At 35.6% G+C, this 20,438-nt stretch overlaps 1 protein-coding gene across 6 annotated transcripts in view; it reads right to left on the bottom strand.

Annotated features, from left to right (window-relative positions):
- Window positions 1–20,438, bottom strand: part of LOC120352669 — a 357,141-nt gene that overhangs the window by 9,432 nt on the left and 327,271 nt on the right. For 5 of the 6 annotated variants that reach the window (XM_039434337.1, XM_039434336.1, XM_039434335.1 and 2 more), the window contains 2 exons: window positions 9,357–9,527; window positions 3,541–3,872 (listed from right to left, as the gene is read on the bottom strand). In XM_039434337.1, the coding sequence (XP_039290271.1) occupies window positions 3,751–3,872; window positions 9,357–9,527 (293 nt within the window). In that variant the 3' untranslated portion in view covers window positions 3,541–3,750. Of the gene's footprint in view, window positions 1–3,540; window positions 3,873–9,356; window positions 9,528–11,880; window positions 12,079–20,438 lie in introns of those variants that run through there. The other variant, XM_039434333.1, reaches the window with a different exon arrangement.

Here is a 20,438-nt window from a genome sequence, read left to right on the forward strand (position 1 = left end):
TGTATAAACACACTTTTTCTATGTATTAGAACACGACATGCAGTCGATTATTAAGTAAATATTAAAAACTTTTACTTACTGACTGGAGTACTTTCAATCGTCTGGCGATCATTTTCAACAGTGTAGACCGGAAATGTTTTGATGGTTAGGAAGATTTGTGGTGTTTATTATGTGATCAAAAAGTTTGTTGGATTTGAAATTCAGCTGTTCATTTAGTATGTTGTTACTGTCTAGGATGGTGGCTTTATGAATTTCAAACTGTTCTGTTGTATTTAATTCATGTCCATTTCTTTTTACTTTCAATATTGTAAGGTTGGTATCTATGTTTGTGTAGGTGTGCCCGGTTTCATTTAAATGTGTTGCAAAAGCTGATTCTGTTTTGGTTTTAAGTGTGTTGATATGTTCTTTAAATCTAAGTTTGAATGATCGTCCACTTCTGCCAATATAGAATTTTTCACAATCGCTACCTTTTATCTTATATACCCCAGGGAGGTTGTGTTTGTCGGTGTTGTCGGTGGTTTTGGGGGTGAGGGTGGCCATCAGCTTATTTTTGGTTTTGAAAGCCACCTTGAAGCTTTACCACCATTACGGTGGTGTTCCCCTTATCTGCTTTGACGAATTTCAAGTTGTTATCATTTGCTTTATTCTGTAAATCTCTTATTATTTGGGCTTCATTGTTGAGGGAGTTTTTGGTTTGTGTTTTGTTGCTTTTGATTACTTTTAATGTTTCATGTCTTAGTTCATCTTGAATATGTGATTCAGTATGATGTATGGATGTCTCTGTTTCAATAACTATCTGTTTCAGTGTGCCATTATTGCATTTGTAGGATAGGTTGTGTTCGAGGCCTACCATTTGAGGCCACCGTAATCATAAACAAAAAAGACCTTGACCAAAAAACCATGGATTTCAATAGTGAAATATCAAAGAAGATAGTTTTCTGGTATAGATACGTAGATGATGTCTTAATTCTCTTTAACGGAAACCAGAGACAATGTGAAGTTCTCCGTAAACACATCAACAAGTTCAACAACAAAATACAATTCACTTCTGAATATGAACAAAACAACTCTATAAACTTCCTCGACCTATCAATCACAAAAAATCCAGACCAAAAACTCAGCTTTAACATTTACAGGAAACCAACCACAACAGACACACTAATCCACAACTCCTCCAACCACCCAACACAGCACAAACATGCAGCATTCAGATCCATGCTCTATAGACTCAACAAAATACCCTTATCACCAGAAAACTACAAAAATGAGCTCAACACAATAAAATACCTAGCACAGAGTAATGGATATGACCCAAACATAATAGATAAACTAAACAAAAAAACAAAAGCAAAATCATATAAGCAAGAAACCAATCCAACAAATGAGAGAACACACTTCATAGCACTAACATATATCAATAGTCGATCTAATAAAATCGCCAGAATTTTTAAAAAAGCAGGCTACAAGGTGGCTTTCAAAACCAAAAATAAGCTGATGGCCACCCTCACCCCCAAAACCACCGACAACACCGACAAACACAACCTCCCTGGGGTATATAAGATAAAATGTAGCGATTGTGAAAAATTCTATATTGGCAGAAGTGGACGATCATTCAAACTTAGATTTAAAGAACATATCAACGCACTTAAAACCAAAACAGAATCAGCTTTTGCAACACATTCAAATGAAACCGGGCACACCTACACAAACATAGATACCAACCTTACAATATTGAAAGTAGAAAGAAATGGACATGAATTAAATACAACAGAACAGTTTGAAATTTATAAAGCCACCATCCTAGACAGTAACAACATACTAAATGAACAGCTGAATTTCAAATCCAACAAACTTTTTGATCACATAATAAACACCACAAATCTTCCTAACCATCAAAACATTTCCGGTCTACACTGTTAAAAATGATCGCCAGACGATTGAAAGTACTCCAGTCAGTAAGTAAAAGTTTTTAATATTTACTTAATAATCGACTGCATGTCGTGTTCAAATACATAGAAAAAGTGTGAAAATATATTGTTCATAATTTCTACAGATTAAGCAGTGCTGGAGATTTAAAGTTATTGATGATGGTCTATTCGGCTTATGCCCAATCCATATTTCAGTATAGTATAATGGTCTAGAGGGGTGCCTTAGACACTCATACCAATAAAATAGGTGTGATTCAGAGGCACATACTAAAAGCTGCTCTCTAAAGGCCGAAACGATATCCCAGTCAATTACTTTATGAAGAATTCCCGGTTCTGACAGTGAGACAGCTCTATATAAAAAATTCAATACTTTATATCAATAGATCCAAAATTACATTCACTCCATACATTCCAGCTTACAATCTCAGATCGCCATCAAATTACCGTGTTTCCAGGACAGACCTAATAGTATGCCGTAGACAGTTCCCCTATGTAGTAAATAAATTGATTAACCTGTTACACGGAAATTTGATTTCAGATAGCATCACTAAATCAAGTACTAAAAAATTAATTCATTGGATTGAATCAACAAATGTTTTTCACCTAATTCACAACACAATTTTATTTTTGTTTTCTCCAGTATTGCCATCAAACTTGCATACAATATAAATGTGTGTTTCCCCTACTTTCACCTTGATTGAATTGTATAGTTATAATTATTATAGTTTAGCTTACCTTGTTAAATCAAAGTTTTTCTATTGGAAGTAATAGTATCGTTTTCTGTTTTGGTACTCGCCATCGGCACTCAAACTGTGGCTTTGCTGGTTTCGCCGAATTATTATGTAAAATTATACTCCTTATTCCAAAATAATATTACACTTAGATAAAAATAAGATTACATTTTGTAATCTGTATTCATTTGTAAACATTTTTTGTAAGGCAATAAATTTGATTTGAAAATTTGAATGGATAGATGGATGAATATATGAAAAAACTAATGGATGAATGAATAGATGGATGAATATATGAAGAAACTAATAAATGAATTAATAGATGGATGAAAATATGAACAAACTAATAACATGAATGAATAGATGGATGAATAAATGAACAAACTAATAAATAAATGAATAGATGGATTAATATATAAACAAACTAATGGACGAATGGATGGATAGATTAATATATGCACAAACTGATGAACGTGAATAGATGGATGGATATATGAACAAGCTAATAAATAAATGGATAGATAGATGAATATATAAACAAACTAATGGAAGAATGGATAGATAGATTAATATATGAACAAACTGATGAACGAATGAATAGATGGATCGATATATGAACAAACTAATGAATGAATGAATAGATGGATGTATGGATGAATGATTGAACGGAAGAATGAATGAATGAATTAATGCATCGATGTATGGATGAATGATTGAATGAATGAATGAGTGGATGAATAGTTTACCTCCTCGTCGTCGCTGACAAAGACGCTGCTGGTAAGAAGAATTGAAATGAACGGAAGAATAAATGAATGAATAAATGAATATATATATGAACAAACTATTAAATGAATGGATAAATGAATGAATGAATGGTGTACCTGCTCGTCGTCGCTGACAAAGGCGCTGTTGGTGAGAAGCAGCCGGTCGGTGCCGTGCTGCTCGCAGTGCTATCCGGTCTGGCAGAGGCGCACCGTCCCCGACGTATGGTTGAGGGTGGGCTCGGCCTCCGGAGGTGGCAGCAGCGTGCAGAGGGGCGGCGGAGGCGGCAGGTGCAGGGGGGCGGCCGCCAGCGACCGGACGACGCTTGGCTATGCGGTGGCAATCAGATTCTCCGGCTCCGGTGACCAGCAGTTGTCCGACAGCCAGCAGCCTATCACCACCGTCACCAGCCCGATCAGCAGCGCCAGGATTATGTAGAACTCGGCGTTGCCTGCACAAACCCAACAATTTACTACTAATTCTTATCAAATTAGATTCACTACTTACTATATTCAACTCTAAACATTTACTATAGTCCGAGAGATATCACTCTTAACATGAAACCAGTTCCTCCTTCCACAGTTTGATGCATGGACAGAATAGTGGAGAGGAGTGAGCATGCTGCAAACAATTGGATGCTGATACAGAAGTAGGGGGATGCTGTGAGGTAGTGGGAGTGATTGGTGAAGGAAAGAGCATCGAGCATATCTTTCTTCGAGAAAGAGCCGTGATAAAAGCAATATCTCTCGGGCTATGAGTAACAAGTGAATTAATGATTATTTTCCCCACATTCAAGTACCCAAGGGTGGGAAAAAATGAAGGGTTCTAAACACACCATTCGCATCAAGACCATTATGGTCTTAACGGTTCAAGCATTACAAACAATCAAGATTCATAACATAGGCTCCAGTGATACGTCATTAATTACTAAATCGATCTTGTTTATTGGAATTTTTCAATAATCTTTCCTCGTCATATTGAATGAGATATTGATGAAGTTAGGCTGGCCACTAACAATAGAGGATGCAAGATATACAGTCATCAAACATTGTTGTGTCATCCATCACAGCTGTGATCACAAAGAACCGCTTCAAGCAAAGTTTTTTGAGTTCTAGTAAATCCGATTTTATTTTGTTTATTTTTTCTTCACTGCTCCATTTGAGGATAAATTATTCTTCTATCATCATAATTTGTAACTTTCCTTTGGTTTATTTATTGTTAATGGTTGTTAATCTCTGTTAATGAACATGCATGATGAGCATGTGTATGTGCATGATAAGCATAAATATGTCAAGCATGTCTATTGTGCTTATTTCATCGTCAGTGGCCAGCCTAAAAGAGTTGAGCTTCACAAACAATCAGGATATAACGTAGGCTCTAGTGGAACGTCACTTATAATATTGAGTACGCTTTAGTATTAGTATAAATTATAAGTATTCATTTACTTATTCGTTCATGTTAATTCAAATGTTTCAATAATCTTTCCCTGCCATCAATATAATGCATAAATCAACGTTCTAGTTGGAAATCTCTTCAATTGAATTCAATTTTAATTGACGGCTTTTGTGATATTCAAATCTCTAGAATATTGATAGTATTGAAAGTTGGTTACAGAAGAAATTTCTAATAATTCATCGGTTCCTGTTGAGATTTCATGCTTGGAAGTTTGTAATTTCCTATTCATCTATTTCACTTCCCATGACGAACTGCTAGCTTATAGTTTGTTTATGCTTTTGACTACACTACAGTCAAGTTTTTCAATAAAAGTTATCAGAAACTAGTAATCAGGTGTGGAATGCTTTCGGATTTCTATATCTATTTTCAACACCCGATTACTAGTTTCTGATAACTTTTATTCAAAAACTTGACTGTAGTGTCGTCAAAAATAGTTCATAAATGAATTTGTGACAGTTACTATTGTATTTCAGACAAATTATTACATCCATTTTGAATTCATTCACAATTCTAATTTATTCTTTAATCCCAAATGAGGCGATGTTAGATCGTGGAAGCATGGATGAATATTCGGCTTTCAATGTAACAATCAATTTTAAACTAATTCACTTCAATTTGTTTTGTTTTGCTCAGCGGAGACATCAACCTCCAAAAATTCAGCAACAAACCTTGAAACTTGATTATTTCGAATTTTATCAATAACCACTCTCGCTGCTCTGATGACTCCATTCTTTTGAATAATTATCCACCAAAGCAAAAAGAAAAGTGACAAGTAAAAGAAATTTCTCAGCATGATAGATGGCGGTGGCGTACGGTTTGCTATGACAACTCATTTTCCAGCTTGCTTGATAAAAGTACATCTGAAAATTCAGTTTCCATTACAGTGACAAATGTCGACCCGTACTTCAGGCGACGTCAATGATAAATTTGCCGAGTGTACAACCCCGAGCATTATTTAAGGTGCGGAACAAGATAAGCCTTTCTTTCTGTCACGCTTCTAGCCTGTTCCCTACGTGATATCCACCGTCATGTCTCAATCGCATCTTCTGCTCTTTCATAGCCTAACGAGATTAGGACATGAACGTGACGATGTCACTTCCCTTATGGAAATTTGTCGCTCTGATAATATTCTTATCATGGTGGATACATTTTTATCGTGGGTGGTTTATGTTGGGAACTTTTTTGAGACAGCCTGAAGGCTACATAGTATATAGATACGGCAGGCTATCTGTTTCTGTTTCCTTATTTGATGACAGGAAAAACTGTAACACAAAATTCCAGACTCTAAACTGTCTCAGTTTATGTAGATACTGATTGTCTTTGATACTTAGTTATGATTTTTTTAAAGGTTCAATCAGTTTTAATCAAAATGCTAAGTGGTGCTGGTATCATACTCGGAACCTCTTTTGCATATTACCAGAAAAACTATTCTGTTTGAGTCTTGAATTTTGTTCATGTATGAATACATCTTATTTGTAGAGGTATATGCAAATATATTGTTGTATAATGTTATCATCTTATCATATTGTATACTTATTTCTCATGAATTGATTTCAGTTCATATAATGGCTGAGACAAGGAGATCGATTATAGTGGAACTTGGTTACAACGTCATTTAAAGTACCACAAATTCAATGATGCTGTATCAGAGAGACACTATGAAAAAGGTTTCAAAATCTTGATTTTGAATTGGAGAAAAATTGAAACCCGTAGCTCTATATAAGATGATTTAGGAAATACATACTATAATACAGTATATTCATAAATGGATCTTAAATGAAGAAACATAGGTACTAATCTCTAAGGCCCGGTTGCACACAAGCCGGTTGAGTTTCAATCGTGGTTAATATTCCATTAGAACCAATATATCAGAGAACACTTTTTTGAAAAGACAGCTCCTCTGATTGATTCTCGTGAAATTAATCAGGATTAAAATACAACCGGCTTTTGTGCAACCGGCACTAAGTACGAGAATGGAAATGACAAATCACAACTAAGCACATAGGTCGACCAACTGCCCAAAAAAAAAATTGCATGGTTGCCTGTAAAGTCGGTATACGGGCGAAAGTTTTACGTGACAACGACTTTGAGTGGTAAAATAATTTTAATGTGAATATTCATTCGTATAGTAGGAAGAAGGATGAAATAATAACTCACAATGGGAGTGAGTGAGAGGCACGCGTCCCTTCCACTCGGGCATGGTTAGCCCGCGCCCACCTAAGAGCAAGAGAGACAACCAATGACTTGACATTCTGAATTAGTGGCGCAGTCACAGGAGATTGCTTGCGGCGCCTGCGCAGGTTGACTGCTCCGTTTCACTCTCTCTCCTTCGGGTTGGTGCGGCATTGCTCGCCACTGCTCCTATTCGTGCTCTTTCCAGACGACCGTGAACCGAAATGAACGCTCTCACTCGCTCTCATTGTGAGCGCATAACGTGGGAACGTAACACAGTTTCTTGAAGTGTCTCCCGGCAAACCAATTTATAAGACGTTGTCACGTCAAAAAGTCTGTAATTTTTCTAAACAATCCTCTCAGTACTCATAGGTTATTCCGAGGTCAGAATAACCTAGTTACACTGTTATGTATATTGTGAATTGCTACTAAGATGTACATTATCGGTCATAATATAATGATGATCTCTCGATCTGGGAACAAGATTTTTCTCCATTTCAGTTCTCTGGAATCGAGAGAGAATAGTATATTTCGCAAATGAGACTTTTCCGGCTCAAAATCGGTTTTCAAGTCAGAGGCCGTAGGCCGGAGAGATTGAGAGCCGGAGTAGTATATTACGCTACAAGCACAGAAAGTTAGTGTTTAGGCCTACGGTATGAGGATAGCTAACCGGGCGAGGCTTGCCGAGCCCGGGAATATGTTATCCGAATACCGTAAACACCTTTCTGAGAGAGTCGCGTACAATATTTTTCGCCACACTACAGGTATAGCAAGAAGTTAGGGGGTTTCGTGGGTCTCTTGTGCGTTTCAACAGCTGATGTTGTCAAGTAGAGTTTTCATCTAGCTTGGCTTAGGTGATGATTTTCAAATTAAAAGAGACAATAAATAGATGCATTGCATCAACTATCTGAAAATCTAATACATTAGCTCCCAATGCTAAAGACCATTTCTCTTTCCACTTTCTAAGTTCCATGTTAACGGCCGGAAAGGGTACTCTTTTCGGCCTTAGCCAGAAAGAAACCTGTTCTGACGTCAGACAAGAGTCGTCTGCAAACAATGTCTTTCAGATCTACGTGGAACTGGGAAACAGCTGCTTTCTGTGCAGTGTGGCGAAAATACATTTTTGCCCGTGGTGCAAACGCTATTTTTCACTACACAAAAAAAAGCAATATAATATATAATATGATAATAATTTTCCGCCAATTCTAAAATATAAACTAATAAAAAATCATCATTCATTTTTCTTATGTCTCTATTGTTTTTCCACTTACAAAATAAAGAATACTTGATATCGTACCTAACCTTGTTTTTTCTGGTAGAAGATTTGCAGTCAGGATTTCTGATTCTTTTAAAATTTCACTTGGAATATCACGGGCATCGTTGTCTTCAAGCATTTTTGAGAATTCAAAATGCGCTAATCAACAATAAATAATTGAATAAAAATGATTGCGAAGCAAATGCTGAATTTGTTTGATTCAAAATTTGAACTGAAATAATGGTGACTTCAGATGAAGAAAGTTGACACTTGCCTGATCTAGCGGATGACTCATCAACTATGGACTAAATAACGAATGTTCGTTTTTTTTCGTTAATGTTCATTCTGGGGCTGTGATCCCGAGATGCTGATTGGTCTGTTTTATTCAAGTCATCTCTAAGCTCCGCCCCGGCTTGGAATATCTATCCGAGAATCTGATACATTAGCTCCCAATGCTAAAGACCATTTCTCTTTTACCTTTCTTAGTTCCATGTTAGCGGCCGGAAAGGGTACTCTTTCCGGCCTTAGCTGGAGAGAAACCTGTTCTGACGTCAGACGAGAGTCGTCTGCAAACAATGTCTTTCAGATTTGTAAAACAGCCGCTTTCTGTGCAGTGTGGCGAAAAGTTTATTTTCAATTGAAATAGGATTATCATGAAACTTACTACTCTATATACTTGTAAAATATATATTCAGCTGTTTCCATAATAATTCTCAGCAACTCTGTATAATTATAAGTTGCGGATCTCAGAAATCAATGCAACAGTTCATGAGCGAGTTCTTCAACCCAGGGGGTCTCTAGTATCATTCATAGATGATATGGACAACATTAACATTTCATCAAAATTTTTGGAGAGAAATAGTACAGACTCAGCCTTGTTTTTCCTCCAATGTCATAATTGTATTATGATTATAGTGTTTTATACAATAAATGAATGAATGATATTATATATTCATGTCCATGAACATTCATTGATACCAATCGTTCATAAATGATTGAATGATTTGTGTCTCTGGATTAATGTGTTTTTCAATTTGTAGAGTTGTTTCTTACCCAAAGGCGTTTTGCTCTTCCAAAGTGTGTTGATGAGCTGCGGATCGCCCCGCCGCCATTCGCGCCAGCCGCGACCGCGCCGTATGATGCCGCCGTGTGGCCCCGGGGTGCTCGGCGACCCCGCCTGCGGTTGACCGTGGGTGCCGCTCTGCGGCCCTGGCAGTCCGGTCACTGCGAAAACGTATCAACTCATCATTCGTCTGACACTCCAACTTATACAACTTACCAAGATAGCCATTTAGAGTATGTTAAAGAATTTTATGATGTGTTTTGTGCATTTGGAATACCGAACTTTATATAACCTTATTTTATTGGGAAAATGAATTCAAGAAATTACATTAAGAAATAACATGTTAATATCAGGTACTATTTTCACTAATAACTTCAACAATAGAATTATCCTCAAAAAACGAACAAATCGGTTATTGTTATGAGAATAATTGACATGGATTAGGAATTATATTTCTAGTTTTTTTCTTTTTAATAGTCAATGAATTGAACCATGGTCAATCCGTTCTTCATTGTAGAAATCTTCTCCCACCCCAAACGCAATTTGCCCAATTACTCAGAGCGTTCGATTGAATAAATTATCCAGAATAATCAATTGGAATGAGTTATCACAATCAGTTGATAGTGGAGAGTGGTTACCTAGATGGTATCCTGGAGAGAGTCCCACACAAGGTGTGCTTGCTAAGCTCTGTGCGTGAATGTATTCAGCCGTCCTTTAAAGCTCCGTACAGACATTTGCGCCACAAACACACTCGTTTCGCTTTTCATCAGCTGATTATGTCTATATATACTTGTACAGAAACGGTGCGATGCAGATATAATAAGCTTAGCATAAAAAGTGAAATGCGCGTGTTCGTGTTCTATACGCATCTTTATAATTATGGAAAAAAGATTATTTATTATTTTATCATCATCAGGAGAAAAGGTAAGTATCCTAACATAGCAGATGGCTATGGTAGAAGTTAGGATGTTTGAATGTTTCGAGATGTTGTTCTCAGGATGGTGATTTTGTTGAAGTGTATACCGTTGGCATTCTAACTTCTGTAGAATAGTTAGTGGAAACAAGGAAGATTACAGCAAGGAGGAAACCTTGTCTCGACTACATGTGAATTATGTTAAAGCATTTACTTGGAAAAGGTTGTTGAGTGATTTTGTTGGGTCAGACTAGGTTTCCGTAAGCTCACTTTAAGTTCAGAGCTTTTGGGTGGGTCTTCTCTTCTCCTCAAGGCAGACCACAAGGCCAAGTTATTAGAAAAGCGACAGCAACTTACGGCTATGAATTTCAACTTGGCTTCTTTTGTTCCATTATCGACATCCTATAGCTTTCGTTATTGCGGAGGACTATAAACTTTCATGGTCCTGGCACTAATAGATCCCGCCAATTTCAAGTTGTAAGTGACTTCCCAATAAATCATAAAGTTGAATGAGGCAATCGCCTGATTATATCATATTTTGATATAAAAACTGGCACAGGAATTAATAGCATTCAAATAAGTTTCGTTGTTTACCGTGAAATTTGATCTGCGAGTTATGATTAAAGGAGCTATTAAATTTTCAATTGTGATTATGGTCCTACTATTGCTTTGAGAAGGATAAATTGGATGGAGTAAGGTGAATCACATTGACAATGGATTTCCGAAATCTGATTGAATTTCTTTAATTTCTTTAATATATTAACTAACTATAGTATATGGACTATATTCATCCAAGGGGTCATCATCATTTACTGTGCTATTGATGTTGATCAACTGAATAGATTTCAATCTGAACTCCCAGTACGCAATTTCCAAACTAATATTATTATTGTAATATTATCATAATGATTATTGTATTATGTGGAGTCAGCTCCCCAAGTGAATCGTGATTTATCAATGAAATGATGGAGTCAGTAGGCTACTTTCCCACTAACTTATAACTTTCCATTTTCAAATTATTAGAATTCGCATTCAGAATCGTTCCTGTTCCTGAACCAATACCTTTCAAGAACAGATTAGCATATGAAATTTGATGTTATGATCATAATCACAGTAATATGAGTTCCATAAATTGAATTTCAGAGGAATTTAGAGGGATTGATAATAATTCACGATGAAGCTTCTGAGAAAGATTGTTTATGCAATCTGCACTACACGACTGACACTATTATGAAAACCGTAAGGTGAACTTGACCTTGAAGTATCATAGGAATATGATGGAGTTAACAGGTGTTGAGCGTGTTGCCTACTCCAGCCTTGCATTTTCAGAAACTTATGGCATGGATCCACTTTGAAAAAATATGGTTTCCTTGAATCAGTCTTTCAATTTGATTGCTATGTTTGCAAACGTGGTGAATTATTCAATGATCAAGTGTTCTAGCGAATTGTTAATAGGTAATTTTGGTTTTAAAAATACAAATCACACATACAAATAAAATAGCATGAGGTTAAAGAGTGGCGTTTTTGACAAACAAGATTTTTAAACTGTCATGGGGACCCCAGGCGCCCATGATAGTCTGACCTCCTGAAAACTTTCTTACCCGCTCTTTCTTTTTCCGCTGTCACTGTGTATTATTAACAATAGTTTTGAAACACTCAATACCAAACTTTTATCACCAATAAGGATAGAACTTTTTATTCTGCTCCAGCACAAAACAATGCTTTTGGGCAATTGAATGGATCAAGCAGCAAGCAGTTAGGCGCTCGTATTTCTTAGCAGCGCTGATAACACAATAGCACATCACGCTCGAACATAGGTTAGGTTAGGTGCGATTGATTTGACTGTAGTCGAATGGACGGGTAGAATCCGCACAGAGCAAATTGCATCTGCCAAGATCTGCCGATAGGAAAAAGGAGGGAGTGCCGACTGCCGGGGAATGTAACTACTATTGGAACAGTGCTCGATAAATATAGGCGTCTCAGACACTAACGTACTGTAGACGTAACAACTGCAGAGTGTCCATTGGTTAGTGTACTCCACTAACGTACTGTAGACGTAACAACTGCAGAGTGTCCATTGGTCAGTGTACTCCACTAACGTACTGTAGACGTAACAACTGCAGAGTAACAACACATCGTTTTAACACAACTTTACACCCAAACTCATCGTTTAAAATAATGATAAATTGTTCGTATACCTCTTTATTCATGTAGAAACCTTCTGATTCATCTGGTTCGTTTAATTTATCAGTAGTCATTATGATCTATTATAATCAATTATAGTCTGTTGAATCAGTAGGTACTCTTGAGTTATGATCAGGAGTCAATAAACTATCCTATACCACTGGTTATTGATAGTCATTTATAGCCCACTTAATAGTCATCAGCTATGAAGCAATTCTATTTTATAGTCTGTTGGAATAAGTATTGTTTTCCTTTCTATTTGATTTATGTAGAGCATGGCTGTCAGAACGCTTACAGACTACACATCAGTTGAACGAAAAACTCACGTAGCCTGTAAAGGCTTATCATATTTATGGGCTGGGAGCAGATTGATGAACCTTCTAGAATAACAACCCCAAATCTATTCATGATTCTTCTCTCAACCCATATAATGATGTTATCACTACTCAATGATGCTACCCATATGTGAACCTACATTCAAACTTACTCTACCTTATTGATAAATAACTTCATCCTGAAGTCCTGTATGCAAATGCAGTCATAGGTTCGATGAATTCTATTCTATGCATGAAGCAAAAACAAAATAAATCAATAAGAGAAATTATATGCCACATCACTACTAATAATAGACTACTTCTAAACTAAAAGATCATGAACGATCAATATTTTAATTAATTCCAAGAATATTCTATGTACATAGTTTTTTATACGAAGGATTTCGAACAACTAATAAAGGATTCTCAACAAGACGATGTTCTCATGCTCCCAAGTAATTTATGAAATAATATTCTGAGATTGAGTTCAATCTTGAATAGTACAACATGCTCGATAAAGAGGGTAATGTACCCATGAATAGCATCAATGTTTCACATTTAACTAGCTCTGAATGTTTCTAATTCTTTTGCTGGCCTTTGATTGCATAAATCATGCATAATATATTCAACCAACACTGGCAGGCTGAAGTAGTTTCACTATAGTACATGTGTCCTAGTACAACTGCATTCTATTTAAATATTATTTTCAAATAATACATCGATAGAATTTGAAGTCTTCGTATTCAAGAGCTCTACATTCATATTGTAGAAAGAGATGAATTATTTTTGTGAAGGTACGATGTAAAAAAGTGGACTGAATATTTCTGAACCCACACACTACTATTTATTACAGTAGTTAATGGTATTTACTGGGTACGTGCCACCTTAGTCCTCCGACACACCCAGAACCTAACAGGAGTGAACAGCGACCATCTCATCCATCGACAATCGACACCGTACGCCAGCGACAGGGAAAGACTGGGCGCCAAAACCGGACACTTTTACATTCGTACCGAAACGACAAAGTCAGACACATAGAATCTCTGACACTTCCAAAACAAGACGGTTAGGTTACACTTCTTGGATGGACTGTACTACACAGATCTGTCTTGTTTTATTCAAACAATGGTCATTGTTTGATGAATCCCCATGTGTAGGCTATTCTTAACAAGACCATTGACAATTTATTTCTGAAACCTATCACTCATTTCTATCTCTCTTTGTAGTTATATCAGGCGATGACTTATCTTGTAACTGTATGATTCGTTATATATCATTCCTATTTTGTGCAGTTGTCTCTCTTTTCTGCAGTTATTTGGAGCATAAATAATAGAGCTATTAGTGAATTTCTTGACACGAAACAAAAATAGCTTCACTTCATAGTTAAATTATCAAGATTAGTGAGTACACTGAAACCTCTCGATAACTCTATAATTCGTAGTTTTGCCATCAAAAACACTGTAACTAGTATTCCCATAAAGATAAATACACTAATATGCCATTGTAACACTGTTAACTCCAGTTATGAGCTCATTGAAAGTTCCATGGATTCACATTATGATTATATAACTAGAGACACCCTGGGTTAAAGAACTTGCTCATGAACAGGTATTGATCTCTGAAATCTTTTACAAGTATGTCAAATTAATATTTATAACAATATTCTCTAATATCCATTCATAGAGGCTATATTATGAATTAATTATGGGATCAGTATCCATGATACAATTTTTTCGTATTTTGTTCTATCAGCCACGATATTGCAGAGCCTGATATATAATATATATTGATATTGCAGAGCTTGATATATATTCGTCACCCACCAAAATTTGTATTCAACGCTTGGTCCCGTAGGCTACAAATTATAGAGGTTCTACTGTGTTGAATGTAGTCTACTGGAGGGTGAATATACTCGAACATTGAGCATTTTGAGGATGATAAATTTTTTTAGTATTGTTTTTCATTCTGAATTTCCTTTTATTTGAAAACCAGCAATAGACCTTTGAGACAATTGGTCTATCTTTTCATATTCCCTAAAAACTACCTGATTGTAATAAGCTAATTTTAGTATGTGCTTCCTCAACATAGAAATACCATTTTCTTGGAATATGGGGATGTAGAGGCATATTTATATAAGATAGAATTCCTGAAAGATTGGATATGTGAGCATGTTGTCAATGGAAATGAGTAGAATACAAAAACTTTGAAAAGTATAATAAAGTTGAATGAAATCAGCTTCAATTATTGTATGGTAATTGTATGGCAAGATTACGATACTTATGAACTCTACTTAGAAATCCTATTATATTTAGCGAGCAATTTCTGTATATATTTTTATATTTATCTGGTTATTTATGTCCAACGGATCTCGAAAACGGCTCTAACGATTTTCACGAGATTTGGGATATAGTAGGTTTATGATATAAAAATTCGATTGCACCAGGTCTCATCCCTGGTAAAACTCGCTGAAGGACATTAAAAGAATCATTCATCCTTGGGAAAATAGCTGAGATTTTCGTCGTCTGTGGATAATAAAGTGAGTGAGCGAGTGCATCTGTGGAAAATCAAAATATCTCATCCCCGAAATTCGTAAACTGACGTATAGCCAGCTGTAAAATATAAACACGACCTCAAAATAGAAATTCAGGGAAGAAACAGTTTTGGGCAGTGCCTGTTAGTCCTTCCCCAATCATTTTGTTCTGTTTATCAATAAATAAAATAATAACGAGCGAAGCTCGGTGCCCCGATATTGGATTGTGAAACAAGATAATTGTACTGGAATTCATTTAGTAGTTCTGTGAACAGTAGACCTCACGCAGTTTTCTCATCCACAAGTATCCAATGTCACCTGTTTAAAAAGAAACTCAGTTCACGTTTGAATTTGTATTCCATATGATATAATTCATCCAGTTCTGTGATAATCTTTCTATCTGATGAGAATTATTTCTTTACAATGAAAAATATTATAATTTCTTCAGCATTATTCAGTTCATTTGATTATTTTCAATCAACTATTAAATAAATTTTTTTCAAAAGTGAGAATATTGATAATGATGGGCACGCATAATAATACCAATATCGGGGCACCGAGCTTCGCTCGTTATTTATTTATAAACTATTGATAAACAGAACACAATTCCTTAAAATGATTGGGGAAGGACTAACAGGCACAGCCCAAAACTGTTTCTTCCGCGAATTTTTATTTATAATTTTTTTTGTATACTATAAATAGTTCAGAAAGTAGGCTATGTGACATACACTTCCATTCAGGTTCAAACATTTTCAGTCCAAACATTTAAAAACAAAGAAGGTCTAATTTAGATTATTTACAAACAAATTGAATAACAAAATAACACTCACTAATCACATAAAATTGTCAAATAATGAATAACTTTGAAAATTATGATATACTCTAGTTTAGAATGATTATCATTTCATGTCAACAAATCAGATTATTTTGATCAAGTCCATTAAAATTTCCAGATAATATTTCCCGCTGATTGATTACACAGCTGGAAATAATTCTGTCTCTCTCCCACACACGCATCTTCTATTTCGACAGACGATAAAATTATCATCTGTTTCTCCAAGGATGAATTATTGTTATCCTTTTCATGTCCTTCAGTGATTTTTCCCAGGGATGAGACCTGGTACAATCAAATTTTTATATCATAAACCTACTACGGTATATGTTCCAAATTTCGTGAAAATTGTTAGAGCCGTTTTCGAGATCCGTTGAACATGAATAACCAGATATAAAAATATAAACAGATATACAGAAATTGCTTGCTCAATGTAATAGGATGACTGCAAAACAAGTTATTAAGACCAAAGACCTTGATGCCAAAGATGCTTATCTCTTTAAGGTCTTTGATTGAAACTATAGACCTTATAGAAATTGACACGGCTTTTCCAGGCATCTGTGTAATCCACTTGTCAGCTGATTGATTATGAATAATTCCATAGTCTGATTAATCCTATCTTCAGAGTGGATGATATATATATATATAATATATATATATATATATATATATATATATATATAATATATATATATATAATATATATATATATATATATATATAAGTTACGGAAGCCTCAGCTGACGTCTTTCACTATCTCTATGGAGACAGCTAAGATTATGATGTTGATTAAATAATTAAATAAACAATCATTCTTTGTCTGAGTTTGAATGAGACGTTTTATTCCTATCTACTTAACTGGTGCCGAAACCAAAATATTATCTAGTATTTTTAGTTGAAGTTAATAGGAATTTTCGGATAGATTTTGAAAATGCCAAGGAGGAAAAAGGAAATTGCATCAAATATTGAAATTACCGGGAAAGAACCACCACTTATGGACGTGAAATGTCTCATGAATTTGATCGGATCAATTCAGGAGTTCCAAGGAGAGGTAAAAGAACTTAGTCTATTCTTGGAGAGAATGGATGCCATCCATTCTCAAATTATTGACAGCAATTTTGATGAATTAACAACTACAAACCTGCATTCGTTTTTCTTTTCTAGAATAAGTACATCAATTATGGTTGATTTGGGAGTATCGTTCAGTTCATCTTGGGAGGATGTTAAAAAAGCCCTTAAAGAACGTTATGCAGGTGCAAGGAAATCAGTCTCTGCAATGGCAATGAGAGTGTTGGAATTGAATCGTGATTTGGGAGAGTCAATTGGTAGTTTTGCCAATCGGTTATCGCAATTGGTTAAAGAATTGAAATCGAAAGTTTTAGATTCGTGTAATACTAAAGAGGAAGGGGTATGGAGAAATAAAATCTATGAAGAGTTATCAATGGAAGTTTTGTTAAGAGCAGCTTCGGAGCGAGTATTTACGAGTGTGAAAATTGCAAAACCTCAGTCTTTAGAAGAGACTATTCAAATTGTCAAAGATGAGGAGTCTTATTGGAAAGAAGCTAGTCATAGACACTCAAATTGGAGAGTGGTTGAGAATAAGAGAAGATATTCACTTAATAGTAGAACCTCTCCTGTTTATGGTAACAGATCGAACCAGAAATGGAGAACTGATGTAAAGGGATTGGTTACTAATGGGAAAGGAAATAGAAAGGAAAGAGAAGGGAAATTAGTACGAAACGAGTGTTGGGAGTGTAGGGAAGAAGGGCATTTTACCAGAGAATGTCCTTACATTTATAGAAAGGAAGTTACCCCAAAAAATAATTTTGGAAGAAGAGAAGTCAATGCTTTGAAGAGGAAGGAAAATCGCAAAAAAAATTTGGAAGGTAGTTCTGATGGAGAGAGTTTAACTCACTCCTCAGATAGTGAAAATAGTCGTTACCGTTATGAAAGTCAATATCGAGAGAAAAATGAAAAAGACTGGCCTGAATTGAAGGAAAATAAATCAACCAAATTATCGACAAAGAAAGATAGGAATAAAGATTGAGGATTTCGGATGAGGAATATAGGTAGCAAGGAACAAAAAGTGGATTGCAAAAAAGGAGAGCTACCTATATTTTATGTGAAGAGTTGGGATGTTTATTGCTTGTATGATACAGGATCGGACAGTACAATAATTTCGGAAGAGGCATTGATAAAAATCGATCATAGTTTGAAAATAGAAAGGTGTTCTTGTGAAATGTTAACTTTGACAGGAAGAAAAGCTTTAAAAGGGGAAGTAGATTTAAATCTGTTTGGATTGATTGGTTTTAAAAAAATTATGAGAGTTCATGTATCAACAGAAATAATGAACAACAAGTATGATGTGATAAAATTGGTTGTGATATGATGAGAGATCTTGGAGCTGCTCCTATCAATATAAATGGTCAATGTATAATCAAGTTGGGGGACAGAAATTATAAATCGAAAAATTCAATTGCTAAAGAAAAACATTTACTAATGGATTCCATTGTGAGAGGAAATTGTAATGAACAATTTATAGACAAGGAACAAGAAAAGTTAGCATTCTATATGCTGGAAAAGTATAAGGACACTTTATATAATGAAGGAGAGAGTCTGACAACAACAGGGAGAGTTCAGCACTCAATTCAATTGAAGTCATCAAAACCAATATTATAAAAGCCAGAAGGTATCCACATGCAATGAAAAAAATCATTAGAGAACACATTAAGGATATGCTAGAACAGGGCATTATAAAAAAGTCTATCTCTCCATTTTGTAATCCATTATGGGTTGTACCAAAAAAGTCTTCCCCTGGAGAACCGCCAAAACATAGGGTGGTTGTAGATTTCAGAGTTTTAAATGATCAAACAGAGTTGGAGAGATATCCCCTTCCAAGGCTAGAGGATATGATGACAGAATGCACGGAGCTAAAGTTTTCAGCACTCTGGATCTAAAGTCGGGATACCATCAAATAAGAATGAATCCAAGGGACATGGAGAAGACAGCATTTAGCTTTGAGAGAGGACATTATGAATTTACAAGGATGCCTTTTGGGTTGAAAAACGCAGTACCAACGTTTCAAAGGCTGATGGATGAGTTTTTAGAAGACATAAATGAAGAAGCAATACAAATCTACATGGATGATATCATTGTGTTCAGCAAGAATCTCGAAGATCATAAAGCACATCTCACACAGTTATTTGAAAGAATAAGGAAGTTTGGCCTTAAGCTGTCAAAGGAAAAAACTAACTTGTGTCAATCTGAAGTGAAATTCATGGGTCATGTGATTTCGGAAAGTGGAGTTCGTCCTGACAGTTGAAAAGTGTAAAGAAGCAATTTGTTCAACGCCTATACTTCAGTTTCCAGATCTTCAGCAACCCAATACATTAACAACAGATGCTAGTGGGGGAGCAATAGGAGGTGTACTATCCCAAAATGAGAAACCAGTTGCTTTTGCAAGCAGGAAACTTACTCCGGCCGAGAGGCGTTATAGTACAATTGAAAGGGAATTTCTTGCTATTGTATGGTGTGTTGAGAATTTTAGACCATACCTTTACGGAAATGAATTTGTGCTAAGAACAGATCACATGCCACTTTTATGGATGAATAAGCTGAAAGAAACATCCGCCAGGATAACCAAGTGGAAAGAAAAATTGGCTGTTTACTCATTCAAAATTCAACACATTAAAGGAGTAGATAATGTAGTTGCTGATTGTTTATCTCGGAATATAAATCCTCTAAAAGTGAAGCAAATTAATTTGGAAGTGATGGAAAATTGCATTATAAATGATAAACGTAATCAAATAATTCTTGAAAGACAAAACTTTGGAGGTATAACAAAAACTACCCATCGTTAAGGCCCAATTCATACTTATACAATTACAATTGGCCCTCAGGCGACAGATGATGAACTGAAACATACAATAAAGCAGTTGATGGTAAGGGGGAAAGTTTATTTTATATTTTCCAAGGAAAAAGATTTTATTGATAAAATTAAGAGCTTTCATAAAGATGAATGCTGGGACTCAAAATTACACTTGATAATTTGTGATAGACAAGGTAAAACAGTTGAAGATAGAAGAGAACAACAAGAAGTTGTAGAACAATATCACATTGGAAGGACCAACCATAGAGGGGAAAAGGAAACGTTGCAACACCTGAAACGGCAGTATTATTGGCTGAATATGGCCAAAACAATAAGAAATGTGCTGGGAAAGTGTGCAGCATGCAATATAGCAAAATATGACAGAAAGCCTTACAGGACGCCTCAGATGGTCACACCTACTCCCGCAAGAC

This window comes from Nilaparvata lugens, chromosome 8, assembly GCF_014356525.2.
Source record: "Nilaparvata lugens isolate BPH chromosome 8, ASM1435652v1, whole genome shotgun sequence".
Taxonomy (NCBI): Eukaryota; Metazoa; Arthropoda; class Insecta; order Hemiptera; family Delphacidae; genus Nilaparvata; species Nilaparvata lugens.